The 19,585-nt window shown below is 37.0% G+C and overlaps 1 protein-coding gene across 1 annotated transcript in view; it reads left to right on the top strand.

Annotated features, from left to right (window-relative positions):
* Positions 1–19,585, top strand: part of ANOS1 (anosmin 1) — a 173,834-nt gene that overhangs the window by 119,527 nt on the left and 34,722 nt on the right. Inside the window, exons 7-8 of the mRNA XM_067552999.1 lie at positions 10,968–11,173; positions 14,193–14,337. Coding sequence (XP_067409100.1) covers positions 10,968–11,173; positions 14,193–14,337 — 351 coding nt within the window. The remainder of the gene's footprint in view (positions 1–10,967; positions 11,174–14,192; positions 14,338–19,585) is intronic.

The raw sequence follows: 19,585 nt of genomic DNA, 5'->3' as shown, positions 1-19,585 counted from the left end.
AGAACAGTAAATCTGACCTTACTGTCAGATATTGTCCTCACAATATTAACATTAAACATTTTATGCATTAGTATGGCAACATCCCTAGCTTTAAAATAAAAGTAACTAGAAACTGAGAGGTCTACCCAATCTTTATTCAGTTTACAAGCTTCGTGTTCTGTCAGATGTGTCTCCGGGAGCATGACAATGGCAACTGTTTCTTCTTTAAGCATTGAGTCTTTTTTCTTCTTTGATAGGCTTATTAAAATCCTTTATATTCCAGGTGACACATTTAATTATTGGAGCCATCATTGTTAAAATATACTGGATAAAATATAAAGTCACTTTGTGAATAAATGACATAGCAAAATTTCCTGAGCCGCATACAGTTCTTACATATTTAAGCAGCAAAAGTTATATAATCCAGGGATAAGGTGTTACTTCCTGGTACATATTCTACAAGAATAGGAATGAAATTCCCAGCACGGGACAGTAACAGGAAAGAGGGCAGAAAGAGAAATTAAACAAGTGAAATAACAACATGGAAAAGATAGTGGGCGGAAAAATAAATACTAGTACTATACAATCAAAAAAAGAAGAATCTGTTTCAACAGTCCAAAAATACACACTTGACATCCAGAGGGGTGACTGGATCAGCTGAAACTTGGAGATCTTCACAGCCTCCTGTGGCCTCAAACATTTACATTGATGTTCCTTTCCTATGCATTAAGGCAATAGAAAGGAAATTGATAATAACCCTTTAACCCTTCAACTCCAGTGAGAGAGGAAAAAAAAGAAAAGGAACTAACGTCAATATCAACCAGCACCCATCAACTTTTTTAGAGCAGCGATATCAGATCTGAGAGAGAAATATATATAGTTTCTGTACACAGTCAGATCATTCCATAGATGTCTCCTCTTGCAAGGGAAGAGTTTGCAGATGTTTAAGGTATTTTTCTGCCTCCTGAGTGGAACTGAATGATACTGTCTTCTCACCATTTTTAATATGGAGTGTTGCCATGTAGTTAACAAAAATACTTCAAGTCCACCTTACTGGCCAATGGTTTTACTTGATTAAAAGCTGCCCTCATTGCAACCACATCACGAGCATAATCATGAAAGAGCAATATTTTAATTGATGGTTCTCCCCATAACTGCTCCCTTTTTCTCTGGATTTCTGCAACACAAACTCCTTAGCGGTAAATATCAGGCACTTCATAGTCAATGCTCTGGGCTGATCTCCTGCAGCTGGGTTCAGGGCCAGGGCTTGGTGTGCCTGCTCTGTATCAAAATAAAAATCTATTGGCAGAGCCAACAACTTAATTAGTAGTTTAGGGACAAATTCAGAAGATTTACTTTTCTCTGTTCCCTCAGGGACGTCTACAACCCTGATGTTACATCATTGTTAGCGGCTTTCTGGATCAAATAGCGTGGCCTTGATAGTCCTGATATCATAACACTTCTTCATAGCCTGTAATTTGTTCTCTCAGACAATACCTTTCACTTCAGAAATTCTGTGTTCTTTTTCAGCCATCTATCCAGTTAGAGCTTGTAGTGCACTCTGAATCTCAGTCATGGTGACCTGTGGGTGGAAACTGAAGATTTAATTTCAACAGTATCTGCGACCACCTAGTGTAGTTTAGCCATCAGTTGCGTTCCATCAGGCTCAGGCGCCATTTTGTTTGTAAAAGTGAGGGAGGCAGATCTCCCTCACTTTTGGTGCTTTTGGATTTGGAGAAGATGATGTGGCGCTAGACGGCATCTTAGGGATTGCAGCAGTTGGTGCAATATTTCTTAGAGGTTTTAGGCGACCATGTTTGGGAATTCCCTGTGGGCCGCTTCAGACTTCAAGAAACCTGCATCCATTTGGATCGCCGTGTCCTCTGGTGTCTTCCACCCACTTGTTCTTAAAAAATAAAACAAAACAAAAAACCTACTTATTCCATCAAACACTTCAGCGATAATGATCCTACACTATAATGAGTCTATTCTGTTTGATTTTATGACACATTGTAGTCTCTGGTGTCTTTATATTGTAAGGATTTGAGGACAGGGACTCTTCTTTGGCAGCAGCTCACTTGTTTGTTTATGACACTATATAAATAATAAATAGTATTTATTATTACACTCAAGTAATCAGTGACCTGATTGGAGATAATAACAATCATAAAATATTCAGAATGTTAAAAAGGGCCAGCTCGTTTTTTGTGTGCTTGTTTTTCCAGAAAAATGGTTCAAGTGAGACCAATATGCATGGCTCTACATTGGGAGTTGAGTGGAGCTTCACCGCCCTAGGGGAACTCCTTAAGGGATTGTGCCAGAGAAAGAAAGAAATCCCTTCCTGAGCTACTAGTTGCATGGGTGAGAGAATGCCCAGCTCTTTGAGTCAGGGACTGTTGTTTTGTAAAGCACTTAGTACAATGAGGTCTTGGTCCATAACTGGGCAGTGCTGTACAAATAATAATTATCAAAATGATGCTCTCCACTACAGCAGCTTTAGAGATTTTGAGCTTTTGACTTTTTTCTCCCAGTTTTTGCTCGTTTGAGTGGCTTAAAATTTTAAAAAACTTAATAAAAGATTTTCGCCAAAAAAAAAAATCAAACATTTTTCTTCACATGTTGGTTTGGTTCTACTTCCCAGTCGGTGCCACTGTGCTCTGGAAAGGGAAGGAGGAGGGCTCCTTGGGAGGCAGCAGTTCCTGTGCTTCATTATTGTGTCTGTGTGGCAGCAGAAGATTGTAGAAAGCTACTTGTGCCCAGCCTCACCTTGTGTGGATGTTCAGATGCCTGGCTGAAAAGTGCTTTGTGCTAATAATATGATTTGTTAGGTAGTGACACAGTATGAAATTCACTTATACAGAAGTAACACAAGTGCATTTGGGTTAGTGTTTTGAAGCTGCAGTTGTAGTATTAACCTAATCCAGCTTTGTATATAATGGAGGTTTAGTCTCTAAAGAACAGGGGTTGCAGTTAAACGGAGGGATCAACACTAAACATTAACATGTAATACATTTATTTTTCAATCCTATTCCTAGATTAATTTTCCCAAGCAAAAGGAGGCTATATAGGTCATCAAACACACACACAAACAGCCAAAACACTCTACATCTGCTAGAGGCTTTTGTCTTCAGCATGAAGGCAGTTACTAGTGCACACAGTATAAATTACCAAGAAAAAGGAAGCAGACAACATTGTTTTCACAGCACATTAGTACCATGCTGGATGTGATTTCATGCATATATTACTGAGTGTTAGTAAAGCCAGAACAGACACCCCACTCCTAGCAATAAAACTCTTTATGTTGCTCCTGTGAGACCAATGATTTTTTTATACTGTTGCACAGCTGGTTTATGTGTGCCATTTCCAATGGGCAAAGCTGATCCCTCTGTATATGATTTGAAACTGTTTAGTAGCAAGAAACTTGTCTGTGGTGCAGCTTCAACAGTTTTGTAAAGACTTACAAGATATAATGTTTAAAAGACAATGTTGGCTGATCCATTATATAGAATGTAAAATGAAAAACAGTCCTAAATTTGCTGTCACTATCACAATTCAGAAGATTTCCAAGTTCTAGTGTCCTTTTTTCCTCTCTGGCATCCAGTACAATTTATTTTTTCAATATGCTCATTATACATTCAGTTACCAAGTTTCAGCCAAGAAATGGTTGCATTTCAGTAATGGATGAAGTGATCCCAGTGCAGTTTGTACATATTGTTAACGTTTAAAGTGCTTTTGGATGTAAGATTGTTTTCAATATAATAAATTTAATTAATAAGATAATTAATATAGCAAAACATTTTTTATAAATTATCAGGGATATGGGGAGGGTGTTAAACATCAATGATTCCTCTTTTTGGGAGGACAAGGATAATGTTTTGCCTGTGAAGGCAGAATAACCAGCAACACAGGAATTTAAGTCCTATGGATGTACAGAGGCCAGATTTAGTGAAGACAAATGTAGTATTTGCCCAATGTGCTGTGACGATGATCTCAACTTTGACCTAATGAAGCTATCATTTCTAGGGGTGAGAAGTGATTTACTTGTCATGTTGCTTAGCCCAGAACTATTTCCAGATTGAGGACAGGTTTGTGGTGCCTAATTCAAGTATATATGATGATTTTTTTTTTACTTGAACTAGAGTACTATCCACAAAGGAAAGAGTTGCAACACTGATGTCAGTCTTTCTGCAATCAAAAGGTTTGATTGTGCCCTCAGATAAGCACATGCCTATGCAACAACAAAAGTAACAAAAATGTGCATTTGCGAAACCAGCAGCAGCCTCCATTCCAAAACTGGAATTGTAAAATAGTGTAACCTTCCAAAAAGGTGTATTAAGACAAATGGATAAATGGACCTATCTCATTTATAATTTAAGGTGATCAATAAAAGGGGCTTATGAAGCATAACAGCAAGATAACAGGTTAGCAGTGTAGTCACATTAATCAGTTTTTTGTTTCGGTAGAACAAAATAAGCAAGTTCTCTCAAGCTTTAGCAGGATTTTGATACAAAATTTCTATGCCACCAGTATTTGTCTAGACATACAATGATATGACTTGTCAGCACCCTACAGAAGTGTAACTTTTTTCATTCAGGAATGCAATAGTAAATAGTAAAAAAAATCATTGAAAAAACCATATGTTATCAAATAATTGGGGAACACAGTACTAGGGAATAACACTCTGGTGAGGCTATTGCCATGTTAGTTCTGTGTTTGATATTTAGGAAGTTTGTTTCACATCACGCATTTTTCGTTTTCAAAGTACACTAAGTCTGGTTTACCCTCTATTGGTTCTCACTTGTGACTTTTGTGAAACAAAAACCTTTTCAATCATAGAAAAGTGGGAGGTGACCAAATATTTGGACTTTCACGGTGATAGTTTTGTCAGTTATAGTGGTGATGAGTGTCGTAGAAACATCTATAAATAAAATTACATATCAATATTTACATGTAAAGTCATTAGACAAAGTAATAATATGTTAGCATTAGATAAAATGGAATGGATCCTCCACTGGCGTAAATTGTCCTAACTCCAGGGATTTCAATGGACTCCATTGACTTAAATGGAGTTATGAGTTTATACCAGCTGGAATTCTGCACCTAAATCACAATCTTACAAAATATTCCCTACTTCCAGGCAATATTTTATTGTTACTGTCCAAACAGGCAGTATTCATATTGCCTTCAACCTGCTAATTTGTCTTCCCAGGATTTATTTTATTATTCCAAACTTTTAAGCAACTTCAAACAGTGCTATTCTTTTTAAAGAAAAATCACCAATCTAAAAGAATGTTACCTCTTTTTCCCTCAAATGTGAAATTTCTCTCCCAAAAGTAATCCTTCCCAAATTCAACGATGATAAAAATGAAAAACCAGGACATATTTGTGGCAACATTGTTAGGGCCACAAATTAGGTACACAAAAGAAAAAAATACTTTGAAAAAATATATGGTATTGTCACTACTGCTGGTTTGTGACTCAGCAGGATCTCTCATATATTCCTTAGAAAAGAATATTTTTTTCCAGCAACATAGGCCCAAATCCTCAAAGGAATTTAGGCACCTAAATGGAGTTAGGATCTGAGTCTTAGTGTCTGAATGAGTTTTTCATGGAACTCTGAAGAATCGTATTAACATTCCATTTTAGCAAAAGAACAACTTTCAGAGTCTGTATTCTCATTCAACTCTTCACTTCTTACCAAACACTTTTCCTCACACTGCGTGCTTGTTCATCTGGACTGTTGGTTTCTGGTAAACCCAGAGCAAATGTTACTTGGTACAGCAATGTCTTCCACCAATATTTTGTAATTATAAAAATACGAGTGAAATCCTGAAATTCAATGGGAGTTTTGCCTTTGGCTTCAGTGAGGCCAGGATTTCATCCCATATGTTTTCACTGATTAAATGAAAAAATAAGGATATTTCAGGTTTCCTGAAAGAAGTTCTCAGACACTGGGAGGTGTAATATGAAAAAGAACATATTGTCAATTTACAGGATGGACAACATTCAGTTCTGGGTACCGGCCACTTTTCTATACATGAAAAATATCCATTACCTGCAGTCCTATCAGGCTAGAAGCAGAATCTTTATCCATTTGGGAAGGGGAGATTCCCAGCTTCTCAAAGAGATATACAGCACTTGCTTCTAGCCCTTAATGAGCCTGAGATAGTAGATTTTAAAGTTGTCACAGTTATACATCTGGAGAAGTTATTTCAGTTCATCTTTAGACATTTTTTATGAGCTCCCTCTCAACTCTCTATAGCTGCACTATAAAAATGAAGCAACCTGTCTTTATAGAAGAAGGAATAAAAAAATAGTCTTAACTTATTTTTTGTATCCTTCTATCAACAAAGATATACTATTTAAATAAGTCTTAAAATAATTCTTCTATAATATATATATAATGGTGTCTTGTGATTTTATTGACCCTCACATGAGATGACCTGTATAATTCACCTATGGCTTTGCCATCATGGGCAATATGATGATGATTGTTATTATCTACTCATAGAATCTTAGAAGATTAGGGTTGGAAGGGACCTCAGCAGGTCATCTAGTCCAACCCCCTGCTCCAAGCAGGACGAACTCCAACTAAATCATCCCAGCCAGGGCTTTGTCAAAAAAGGCCTTAAAAACCGCCAACGATGGAGATTCCACTACCTTCCTAGGTAACCCATTCCAGTGCTTCACCACCCTCCTAGTGAAAAAGTTTTTCCTAATATCTAACCTAGATCTCCCCACTGCAACTTTAGACTGTTCCTCCCTGTTCTCTCATCTGCCACCACTGAGAACAGCCTGGATCCATCCTCCCCTTAATCCCCCTTCAGGTAGTTGAAGGGCGCTAACAAATCCCCCCTCACTCTTCTTTGTTGTTTATATTGTCATAGTGCCTGGGAGCACATCCAGCACTCATGCTGATAAAACATTTATCGCTTCTCACACCATCATATAATATACATAATATGTAGTTATAAATAGCTAGCCAAAACTTTTAATCAATCAAAAATTTGTCCTTAGCAACAAATTCAGTATTTGGCCCACAGCACTTGAATCATGAAACTGTATAACTGTATATTTTTAATTAATTTAAATAAATTTCCTTGTGAAATGATAGTTGTCATGTACAGATTGTTTTAACAAATGTAGAAAGTAGATGATAAATTGTATTAGAGCACAGTCCAAGGCATTAGTTTAAGATTAACTAGGGAAATGCATCACTCAGAGTTGCTCCTCCAATATACATAGTTAGATTAATAATGTACTTAGGAGGGAGGCAGTGGATTTTTCACAGTTAAAGAAGTGACTGTAAGGGCAAAACTTCACCTAAGGGGAAAAAGGAAACTGGTTTCTAAGAGAGCTGAAAGATTTTGAGCAAGTGTGAAGAAGTGAGGAATCCTCATTACTAGGGAAAGTCAGATTGAATTGTCAGAGTCCAATAACTCAAGTATACTTGGTAATTTTTATGACCAAAAATTAGGTTGAGTGGAATGTGTGAGGAACAGGAGCAGCCGTTATTATTTCAGATTCCTTTTTAGAAACATTAATAAGCCATTCATTATTTCACATCTGCTAATCTTTAAATAGGAAATGCTGTCCTTATTAATTGTGATCATGTCAGTTTGCATCCCCTAACTGATGGAATTTTTCAGTGAGACCATTTATCATGGGGATTATCTGATGAACTTTCTGTGTCTGGAAAGTTCATTTAACAGCTCATTTACCATTATAAAAACACTCAGGTGAATCATGCAGTAAATGAATGTCTGGTGTCCCTTTTACACACCTCCAGCTTTATTTCTGCTAATAAGTGATGGTTCATTTGGCCTACAGTTCACATGCAAAATGAGTCTTTTCAATCATATTATATTGTTTTTTACAAGCTAGTAATATACCTTAGCATTTGGCAAAATGTGTTATTCTAGCTGATATGCTTTTTAATTTAAGTGTAAATCTTTCTTGTTTTACTGCTTTACTCTGGATCAAGAACTTCTCTTTTACAGTTCTGTAGTGTTTTGGTGCTGATGGTGGGCTAGAACGTGCATAAAAATGAAGATTAATTGTCTTGTTTTACTAAAGAGTTTGTCATTTAAAATATTGGACCAAATTCACTCCTGGAATAAGATGATTGTCTTCATTATGATGTTGTTTACCTTAATTCAATCCCCTTGTACCTATGCATTATGACACGGTCTTTAATTACATGATCACACATTATTTTTTCCTCAGGTTCTCTGCCTCATTCAGTGCACAGAATAGATCTGCTCTGGAGATGAATTGGGGTGTGTAGTTAAGGAGGTTTCTGTGTGTAGAACCTGAGCCTTGTTTCTTGCAGAAGTTGTGAGGTGTATAGTGAATGAGTTGGGATTGCAGGAAGAAAAAGGAGGGTCTCATGGTTAAGGCAGCTGATTGCTGCCCTGATGAATTGGATCCTATCCTAGCCTCTGCCTAAAAGTTTCTTTGTGATGCTGGACCAGTCACTTAAACCAAACTTTTCACAGGAGGACACTAATTGTGTGTTCCTAATTTCCTGGTTGCCTGACTAGAGACCCTGGGGTGTGGTTTACAGAATTACTGAGCACTCAGAGCTGCAATTGAAGTCAATGGGAATTGTGCTTTGAAGTTGTAAGGTGCTATGTGATGCGAAATACTCTGAAAAATCAGTTCATAGGTATCTCAAATTGGGCATCCAAAATTAATAAATACTTTTGACCTTAATCTTTCTGTGCCTCAGAGAGTAAAAGAGGGATAATACCACACCCTCACTCACAAGGGTTTTATGATGACAGAACTATCCTGTGCACTGAATGCGGCAAGGATCCTGTGGAAACAACGTCATGAAACTATGTAACTAAAGACTGTTTTGTAATGCATACATACAAGGGAGCCAAATTAAGGTTGCACAGATTACCTTAATTCCAACATTTCCTAACTTTTTGAATTCAAATCATATGGCTTCCCCATCCAGGCTGCCTGGGTGCCAACAGGGTGTCACTGGAAGCACAGGAGTGTCACAGGGAAGCACAGTCTCTCATTTTCAGTACCAGGCCATACACTGGCCCTGAGCAGCTGGGGCAGCCATTACAGTGAGCCATTGTAACCTTAGGCTGATGCACCAGCACTTGCTCTATAGGGGTTAGTGCATGTGCTGTCTGGTCATGCAAGGAGCTGTGAGAGACTCAAATGTGCTCAGTGAGGATGGAATTTTTGGAGATTATAATATTTAAACTCTAGTGAATCTCTACTGAGCATGGGCAAACTAAGATTTTTCAAAGGCTGACACCTTGGTCAAATTTGGGTGGATTTTCACAGGGTTGGCAAAAGGCACATTGTGACACAAAGGCCACCTCTTGTGAAATTTCAAGTCCCTACTCCAAATTATGGGGCTGCTAGAGCATTTCAAAGAAAATTTTACCAGAATTGTTTAACAAGGGTTAAACAGTGTCTTTTCCCCTACTGTTGATCTTGAAAACATCTGGACCATTTGGATTGAAATTTTGCAAAACCACTCAGCCTGAGGTGGACACTTGACATGGAAAAATTCAGCAATTTTAAAGTAGGATCTTATAATGGGAAGTGTCAGGCAACCTTTATAATAAGTGGTGCTACCAACCCTACCTATAATATATGGTCCTCATAATCAGGACTCCTTTGATTCTCTTCTTGGCTCAGTCACTAACTTGCTTGCCTTTGTCATAGTTTGCCACTTTGTGCTTGCTGATCTGTCCCAGTTGCAGACAGCAGAAGTGCCCAACTTGGACACTTCCTGTGTATGAAAGAGGGGATGACATTGGTAGCACATTCTCTGACAGAGTCCTCAGCTTTTGAATTCACTCTCCTGTGTGGGGAAGAACAGTCCATATATTGACCTTGAGGTGAATCTTGAAGCATGCCCTCTTTACTCATGCTTTTGGAGAGAAAGGAGTATTTGATAAAGGCTAATATTTTTGGGTATTGTGAAGATGTTACCATTATTTCCATGTTATTTTCTGGTTTTTGGGTGGGAGGCTGTTTTTTGGCTATATATTTAAAATTGTCTTTTTTATTTTAAATTATTTTTATTGTAAATCCAAAGAAATCTATAACATGGCTCTAATAGTACTTCCCTAACTTAAGGTGTTGTGAGACTTAATTTATATTTGTAAAGCTCTTTGAGATCCTTGAATGAAGATGCTACTGCTGTCTAGATTTTAAGGTGATAGGCACATTAGAATTGTGTTGGCTATTTATGTAAATCATTGGGGTGATGCACACGTCCACACATACAGAGGCAGTTTCAAGATCCACATTACTTACCAGAAATTAAATAGTAGGCCTTGTAAGATGCAAGTACGGCTCACTGCTCTTATTTATTTGAAATAGAAAGTATAGATGAGAATGATGAGCATGTAGAGTATTATCAGCTTTCTGGGTTTGTACTTCTCTGGCTGGCAGGAAAGGATGAGAAATGTATCAAGTAAATGCTCAAGTATTATGGTGATGGGTATCTGTATGAGAACCTGGAAGGATGGACAGATAGATGGGGCATACATAGCTCTTAGTTCTCTTGTGATACTGAAGAGAAATATTGAGTGTTCTATTCTTTATTACTGGAAGGAAGTTAATTTTTCACTTGGACCATCTCTAAAACATTTTTGTTTTATAAAATTCCTTACATGTGTTTTGTGTCTCAGCCAGAAGTAAACCTTGTAATTTAATATTTTTTAAAAACTGAACATTATAATAAATGTTGAGCAAGACTTGCAGAATAATGGCACTACTAAACCTAATCTCAGAATGTACATCTTAAAAGAGTTTGGATTCTAAATGGTATAATTTAAAAAAGTTGATGAAATGTATTCAATGTGTTTCTTAAAAATCTAGGAAACTTTGATGATGATAGCTGGTGTTATGGGTTCAGCAGTTAAATCTGTAGAATAGTTACTGAGAAAGGTCATGTTTACTTAATCAATATTACTTCATATTCTTGGGTGGTTTTTTTTTAACTCCAGACCCATCTGCTCCACCAGCCCCAACTAATCTCAGAATTGCCAACTCCACTACAAATAGTGATGGAAGTGTAACTGTAAAGATTGTTTGGGATCTCCCAGAAGAACCTGATATCCCAGTGCATCACTACAAAGTCTTCTGGAGCTGGACAGTCAGCAGTAAATCTGTCATCCCAGCTAAGAAGAAAAGAAGGAAGACTACTAATGGGGTAAGGAGCAAACTGGAAAATGAGGCACATATGCTTCTCCTCAGTCATGGTATATTGTATATTGAAACACGTTTCCGGTTTAAAAAAACAAAACTGCACTGTGCCAAATATATGTGGTGTCACATAAATAAACATGATCAGAAGGTATATTCTGTTAGATTTATAGCCAATTTTGTTTTTAGAAATAAGCATTGCTATTGTTCTGTAGATGCTCATTGAAGTCAAGTGGAGGAGCAAGTGTTGATTGACAGCAGAATTGAGTCCATAGAAATAGAGGGAAATATTTTAAGGATCTACGTAACAGATAAACTGAAACCTATTGTAGATGTAAAATTAACATGTAACACAAATTATTTGTCTAACATAAGACTTATTTTATAGGTAGCCTCTGAATGATGGAATGCTCATTTAATAAATGTCACCTGTAGCAAAGTTTTTTCATTATATCAAGTGGTCCCTGGAATTGATGTTTTCTCATATCTGAGTTATTTCTGATGGTTTAGTTATCATGTAGGTCCAAGATAATGACAAAATCCTTCTTAAATAAACCTATTGTGCTGAAATATTTCCATTGTAGAAAATTAATGTCAGCTTCTGAATTGTTACCTAACACTCTGGTTTAATGAAAAACTAGCTGCTGTGATCCCCACAGGCACACTGTATTTTATTTTTACAGTAGGTAATAGAAACAGAAATAATTAAAGGCTGGGCCAGACTCTTATCTTAGTTGGATTAAGAGCAATATATTAGCAATATATTACAGTTCTGATTCTCCACTACATCTGAGAACGTAATGGAGAACATTGGGCCACAAGAAGGTGACTCCAGCTCTCTGGTCCTCAGCCACCTAGCCCTGGTAGAAGTGAGAGCAGCAGGGGGCCTCCTCTAATTTCCACGACAGCATAGAATCAGACATAGTGGAGCTCTGTTTCCTGGAATCACTCCCTGGTATGCCACTGATACATCCATCCCCCATTCCCCTGGATTAGGGGATTAGGGGGCACCAGAGTTCCAGCAGCAGAGCGATTCCCTGCAAGGAGAGCTCACCAGCTATTTCCAGCCATGATTTACATGACATAAATTGGACTTAGTGGAACAGAGACTATGGCTTTATGTGTTCTTCTTCAATAACAGGTTCACTTTCAAAGCCCCATGGTAAAAAACACATAGAAAGGGAAAGTAGCTTTCCATGATATCTCTGCTCTCTTAGAACCACTGCATATTCCACAGGGTGACATGGGAACAGAGCAGGAATATCAAAGGCAGGTAGTGACGTCTGCAGTTCTCAGGTAAAGTACCGCAGGCCAGAGATCTTTAAGTAAAGAGTCCTCAATCCCATGGATCCCTAGCTGCGTAGGCAGTGAATCTGTCCTGTACATCACAAAAAGAAAGGAAATTCTAAATAGAACTGGATCCTTAGTGTTATTTTAACACCATTTTAGCTGTATGAATAGTATGTATATTACATCAAGATGTGTTAAGAATAGATGATAAATAATATCTTGCTCATATGTAGCACTTTTCAACAGTAGATCTGAAAGCACATTACACAGGACTAAGTATCATTATCTCAGTTTTCCATCATATAAGGTGATATGTTTTTATGTTACTAAGTTCTGTGCTTAAGATATGTTCACAGCTCTCATTGAAGCCTATGACAACCAAGCACATACATCCAAGAACAGAGATTAGCCCCTAGAATACCTTTCCTTTTACTCTGAGGAGAGCTATGTCATTGTGCTTTGTTCTTTCCCACAGTACTGTGAAAGTTGTGGAGTGATAGTAATAAAGGAGGAAATTTCCTGATGTAACTCCATTGAAGTCAGTTCTAATTACTGATTCGTTGAGTATTAGAACACCTTTTCTAGCAGGCAGAGGTGTATTCCTCTTATTTGATAAGATCACTCTGACAATTTTTTAACCAGCTTTGCTTTTAGAAGTAACCCAATCAATGCTTTTATGACTAAATCTATATGAAGTCAGTGGAGTTGCCAGCAGAGAATTTGGCCTACCATAATTAGAAATGAACAGTGCCACTACATGAATTGGGGAAATCAAAGGGCTTAATCAATTTTATAAATAGAACTCTAAACAAACTAAGTAATGGTTATTAATTTACAATACATTTAGATGTACTAGTATACTTTTGGCTGTTAAATATGACACTGCATGGTTAACACATCACTCCTGGTTGACACAAGAAAGCTGGACAAGTAACAAGGAATTCAGAGTAAAAACACAGAGTAAAACTTGTGCCTGACAAAATGTGCAATGGATGCATTTTTAGAAACAAGCAAATAAATAAATTCAAAGAAATTTGGAAAGGCTGGGTCTCTTGTTTGCAGTCTCATGGGACTTGCTTTACTTTGTGGATTGTTAACTGAAGAATGAAAATCCAGTTCACATGCTTCTCCATACAGTGACATGAGAGAACTGAGTGGTTGTTGTTTTCCCCCCCCCCCCCCCCATTTCTTTTCTTTCTATAACAAAGATGAAAAGCACCCTTGTTGATTTTTCAGCAATAACAGAAGCAAACAGAAAAATATCGGTCAATATGCTGAACAGTATGTTCTATCTGTCTTCAGACTAGCTGTCTCTACACAAGATTCCTGTTGCTTAGCTAATCCAGTCTGTCCAGGAGCTGGGGAATACAAAGTTTAGATTTCACTGGCCAAATTCTTTTTGGCATCAGAAAAACTTGTTATACATATAAAAAGAAATTTAGTCTTGGCTTAAACAGCTGATGCCTGTATTTACTAAAGACAGGCAAGTTCTGTAGACATCACTAAGTTTAGCATTTTAAAAACAACTCAGCAAAACAGAGTCCAGATAAAAGAGAGCATGAAATAAAAATCAAAGAAAAAAGCAAGTTGAGTTCTGGTGAAATTTATGCATGTTTCTTTCCCATTCCAACAAGAGTTTTGTGTGCCTAAGACAACAGGCCTGCTTCTAATTTAATAAGAGCCAGTGTTTCAGTAATCCCTTAACTGTTCTGCGTATGTATTTTCTTTCATTATAGTCCCAAAATTATGTGGTCCTGGAGGGACTCCAACCCAACAGCAACTACATGGTGGAACTGCAGGCAGTAACATATTGGGGACAAGTACGACTAAAAAGCGCCAAGGTGTCTCTCTATTTCAGCTCAACTCAAACGACTATTAATAGTAAGTAACTGCATCCAAATTTCTCTTAACCTCAGTTTTAACTGATGATTTCTCCAATTTAAAAAAAATTCACCCATTATAGGTGGCTGTACTGAAGCATGCCTCTGTGGTCTTGATACAGTAAATTAATTTTTCTGTCTTAGTTTCCTCATTTGTAAATTGAAGATAATAAGTCTTACCTACCTCACTTGTTTTGAAAATTACTTAAAAAAAAATGAAACATGTTAAGCACATGCATATTTGCAGGACCAGGGCCGTAGTGTTATATCAGTGCTAAAATCCCCCCAGATATACACTAAACCCTCCAGTAAATAGAGCAGAAGCAACTCCCAGACCTCTGGCTTAACTGTACAGTTTTCCCTTGCAAAAGTTTTTAAAATGTTGGCAACTTCAAGTAGTCCATAAATTCAGATTTTAGGCCAAATGTATAAATCCTATGCATTCTGACAAAGGATCGATTCTTCTACTAGGATCCTAAAATATAAAAGTGTCCATGGTTGGTAAGAAGTTAACCCCAAACTTGTATCACATTCATAGCACCAACCTTCAAGATGAGGTCTTGAGGTACTAAGTTTTTTCTTAAAGTAAACTTACATGCTAAACAATACTATGTTAACATTCCTCAAATCCCAAGAGGCCTATGCTGTGACAGTCAATCTTAGTTAAATACTTTGAATAATAATTTGTCTAAGGTCAAGGTCAAAACTGATCTGCCCTTGCAACTGCTGATGTATCACATGATTAACCAAATATAACCAACGGTGATTATGACAGTAATAGTTTTCAAGATTAGAGAACAAAAAGTTTCCAAAGTTTGCCATTTTACCCATCTTTGCCCTTCCTATCTTTCATTCCTTTCACTTTAGTTTCCCTTTTATATTACAATCAAAATGAAAATGAATTGCAACCATTTTCCTAACTCTTAAATCATTCTGTGTTCCGGTGCTGAATATTCTGATTGCTAATGTAGTTGGATTGGTCTGCAAGCATGTTCAGTCTATGTTGGATTCAAATCAGATACGTTTTATATATACATACATATAAAAGTTGACAACTATGCAAGAACCCTTTTATAAGCAATGGTACTCTTCTTTTCCTGTAGCAGGAGGGAGAGACAGAAGTTTCCTTTCCCCTCTGCCTGCAATACAGCACACATTATTCTGATATGAAATGAGTCGGTTCTGATATACCCACAAGGATTATTTTGCTACCTTTCCCCAAATGCTCAAGCTAAATCTGTTTCTAGAAGTGTCATTACTATGAAGATGAGTAAGTTGTGTTTAGTGTGTGTATGTGGGAGTGGGGAAGGGTTCAAAAATGATTTGACATGCCCCAGAGCTGCCAGCCCCAAGCATTCAAAAATTATAAAATAGGTTCTAAAAAAATCATCCGATGATTTCAAAAAATCATTCGATTAATAGTAATTATTTGAGGAGGTTGTTCTTTCCCTTCTGGTTTTTGAGCAGTTAGAGGTCATGTTTTTAAGCTTTTCTCCACAACCATGAAGACTAGAAACTTAGACCCAGATCTTCAAAGGAATGTAGGCAGCTAACTCCCATTGATCATCAATGCCTTTGAGGATCCCTGGGCCTTATTTAAAAAAAAAAATGAAAGCAGAAATTCTCATATGATTTTCTTTAAAAAACCTTAAAATCATAATATGAAAAAATATTGTGAGACTTGCTGTAAAATCATGAGAATAGGCAACACTGAGTCCCATGCAAAAATGCTAAGACTGACTCTGGATGAAGTTAGCAAAACCCTGGAAATTAAGGGCTTGGTTCTTCTCCCATTGCATTCACTGGGAGTTTTACCATTTAGTTCCATGGGAGCAGAATCAGTCCAGAATTTGTCAGCAAAATCTCTTCACTGGTTATTCAAATTGTAGTAAAAGATCACAAAACTGGGTAGTTCAAATGTGAGCATAGCTATTGCTTGTTGTATAGCAAAGGCTTGAATGCAGGACTTCAAAGATCAAATGCTCTGAATTACTAGGCTATCTGTCCTGTGAAGCAAGGCTCTTAAGTGGCAATATTTGAAATGGGTAAGCTCCTAAGAAAATATCTATGAGATTTCTAATGTGTTATTCTTCATCATCATACTGAAATTCTGGTTTAAATGCTTTTAAAATTAACCCCAAATACATAAGACTTAGCAGCTCTGTTGCAGTTAATAAGAAGTAGATTTGGATGATAAAACTAATCAAGTGAGCTTGAATTAAAGTAAAAACATCACAGAATAGTTAGGTGTGTAAACTATAGACACCATGATACATAGGCAAGTGGTTAGAATATAGAACTGGGAATCAGGGACTAAAAGTACTGTCCTCTGATTGTGGCTCACTGAGTGACTTCAGGCAAGAAATTTCTTTATACCTCACTTTTCTCATCTATAAAATGGGCATAATAACATATACTTTTCTACTTCAGAGGAGTCTTGTTAATCAGTTATGTTTCTTAAGAGCTTTGAGTTTCTCTGATGAAAGTTGATATACCAATGCTATGAATTAGTATTTACTGTTGTTATTGTTAGTTTTCAGCACAGTCACTGGGCAAATCATGATCTCTTTTCCATTGGTGTAAATCTGGAGCCTTTTAGTTTAATGGAGTCTCTCCTGGATTCAGGCTGGTTTCACTAACATCACAATCTGGCTCACTGTTTTGTGCACTGTATTGTTACATCACCAGTGCCCAAAAGTGCCTCTAGAGTTGGTGCTGCACTAAGCCTCTGCAATCTCACTGCTGATTTTACTAACAGGTTGTGTTGTGGAGGGGAAAAGTAAGGGAGCGAGGAACTTTTGCTTCACTTTCCTTTTCTACCCTCTGACACTTTGCTACCTCTAGACTCCAATGCAGATCATATTTGGCTTACAAAACCTTTGCCAACAGGAGTCCAGTTATACTAAATTCCACATGTTAGTTTTGTGTTTTCATCAGTTTCTGTTCACGTCAACAGCACCTCTTTCTAATCACCACCACTAACTTTAAATTATCTTCTACAGCTTTCTTGGGATAGTCCAATCTCTCCTTGACTCTTCTACCCTCTGTAGCTTCAGAAAATAGATAAGATTATATTTCTGTAAAGTCTGCTATCTATCTCATCTCTGATTCCTTTGTACTCGTGATCTGTTTCATATTACTTTGGTGAATTGTTAGGCTATTGTTTTGACTGTTTTCTAATTGTTTTGTTTTTTTAAAAACCCAATTACATGACAAAACTGTACTTCTGGTTGGTCTCAAACCTCTGTCATTATCTTTAGTAGAGTTGACCTTAGTAAATTTGCACAAAAATATTCAAGAACATGTATTTAATTAAAGCCTGTGATTTCATTCTGACCACAAATCAATTCAGTTCACTTTGTTGCACAACTCTTTATTCATCTTTTCATGAACAGTTGCATGAGCAATTTATGTGCACGTGTGTGAGGATATTCACAGAAAGTTAGTCTCATAAATACTTGTATGAATATTATGATTGTGTTAGCTGTTATTTATTCATTAGTGACTTCAGTGGAGCTACACCAATTTACATCAACTGAGAAGCTAGCCCAGAGATTTTGCAATGCTTGAGTATACATACTTTATAGATTGTACTACATTTTGTATGTGCTGTTGTATATTAAAATAATCGTCATGTAAAATGCCAGAAAGAATATCTGTTCCAGACCATTTATTCTTATATTATCCAGCGTACACCATTGTATATAATATTTAAAGCCTCTATAATTTAGTTGTCAACTTTATTATCCCTTCCTTCTGTTTGCTAGTGTTCTACTCACAATTCACTCAGAGGAGGTAAATGAAGATTGATGAAATGTTTAGATTGGATTTTTTTTCTAAAATATATTCTCGAGGAATTATTTTGGAGAAGTCTATCAATAATCCCTTCCAGCCTTGCAATCGATGAATCTAAGAAAGTAGAGCTATATTTCAGTGGGAATTGGGAGCTTAATTCCTTTAAATTCAGCCTTTTTCCAATTACGGGGTATATCACTAGAGCCTGACTCTAGAGGAGATATTAATTTACAGAGTATTTTGCTAAATAAATATTCTAATTTCTCACTGCCAAAGAGACACTTTTCAAGGATATTAGAGAGACAAGGCGGGTGAGGCGATGTCTTTTATTGGACCAACTTTTGTTGGTGAAAGAGCCACGCTTTCGAGCTACTCTGTCTGAGCTCTTCTTCAGACCTGTGTAGCTCGGAAGCTTGTCTCTTTCATCAGAAGAAGCTGGTCCAGTAAAAGATATTGCCTCACCCACTTTGTCTCTCTAATAGCCTGGGACCGACATAGCTACAGCAACCCTGCAAACAACTTTTGAAGGATGACAAATCAAAACCTATCATGCCATATATTGGAGCATGCTTCCTAATTTTGAAAGTCTTTTTGACTCCATGTTTTCAGCTAGATAACCAACTACAGAAAACATAAGACTTGATCCAAAGCCCAGTAAGGTAATTGAAGTTAATGGAAAGACTCCCATTGACTTCACTTGGCTTTGGTTCAGGATCTAAGGAGTTTCTCCATGCTCAGGAACATCTTACTTTATCATTCCACTCTGCTTGTCTGCTTCATTCTTGTGGAACATACAACATGAATACCTCTTTCTGAACTGATAGATATATAGGGAACATCTTATTCAAGGGCCTGATTGTTCCCAAGAATGGACAGACTGACAGAGGGAAGCACAGGCCATGCACCTGTAAACTAAAACATACCCTATGGGTCCAATTTTTGTTTGTCCTTCTTTGTAACACTTTACAATCTGCTTATACTATGTTGTGATAATAGTCACAATATAGAAATCTCTCTGCTTGTGTGCACATGTGTGTGAGTGCATGCATGTGCATGTCTGTGTGTAAAGAATAAAATTATCCACATGTGGTGATTGCTTGATTTTTCTTAAAAGAAGGAAAGGAACAAGTGAATAAGTTGGTTAAGGAAAGGAACGAGGCACTAAAACGTATTTGATGAATATTAAGCAATTAGTGCTTTAGTTGAAACTAGTTGTAAGTAAGGCAGAATCTTCAAATATACTCAATTATTTTAGTGAAGAAATCAAACCTTCCTCTTTCTTTCAACATGTTGTTAATTCCTCAGCAGCTTCTTTACCATTTGCATCTTTACCTTCCGTTTAATTCCTGGAATTAATTAAAAACAGCATGTTTCATAACCAGATGCAAATATTGTCCTCTAAATAGGAATCTGCATGTTTCAGGTAGTGAAAATGTTGATTCAATGCTTGGATT

The sequence above is a fragment of the Emydura macquarii genome, unplaced genomic scaffold, assembly GCF_026122565.2.
Source record: "Emydura macquarii macquarii isolate MOO-44397 ecotype Brisbane River unplaced genomic scaffold, CSIRO-AGI_Emac_v2 contig_1424, whole genome shotgun sequence".
NCBI classification, from domain to species: Eukaryota; Metazoa; Chordata; order Testudines; family Chelidae; genus Emydura; species Emydura macquarii.
Note: the sequence above shows the minus strand (reverse complement) of the source record. Positions and strands in the feature narration are given on the sequence as shown.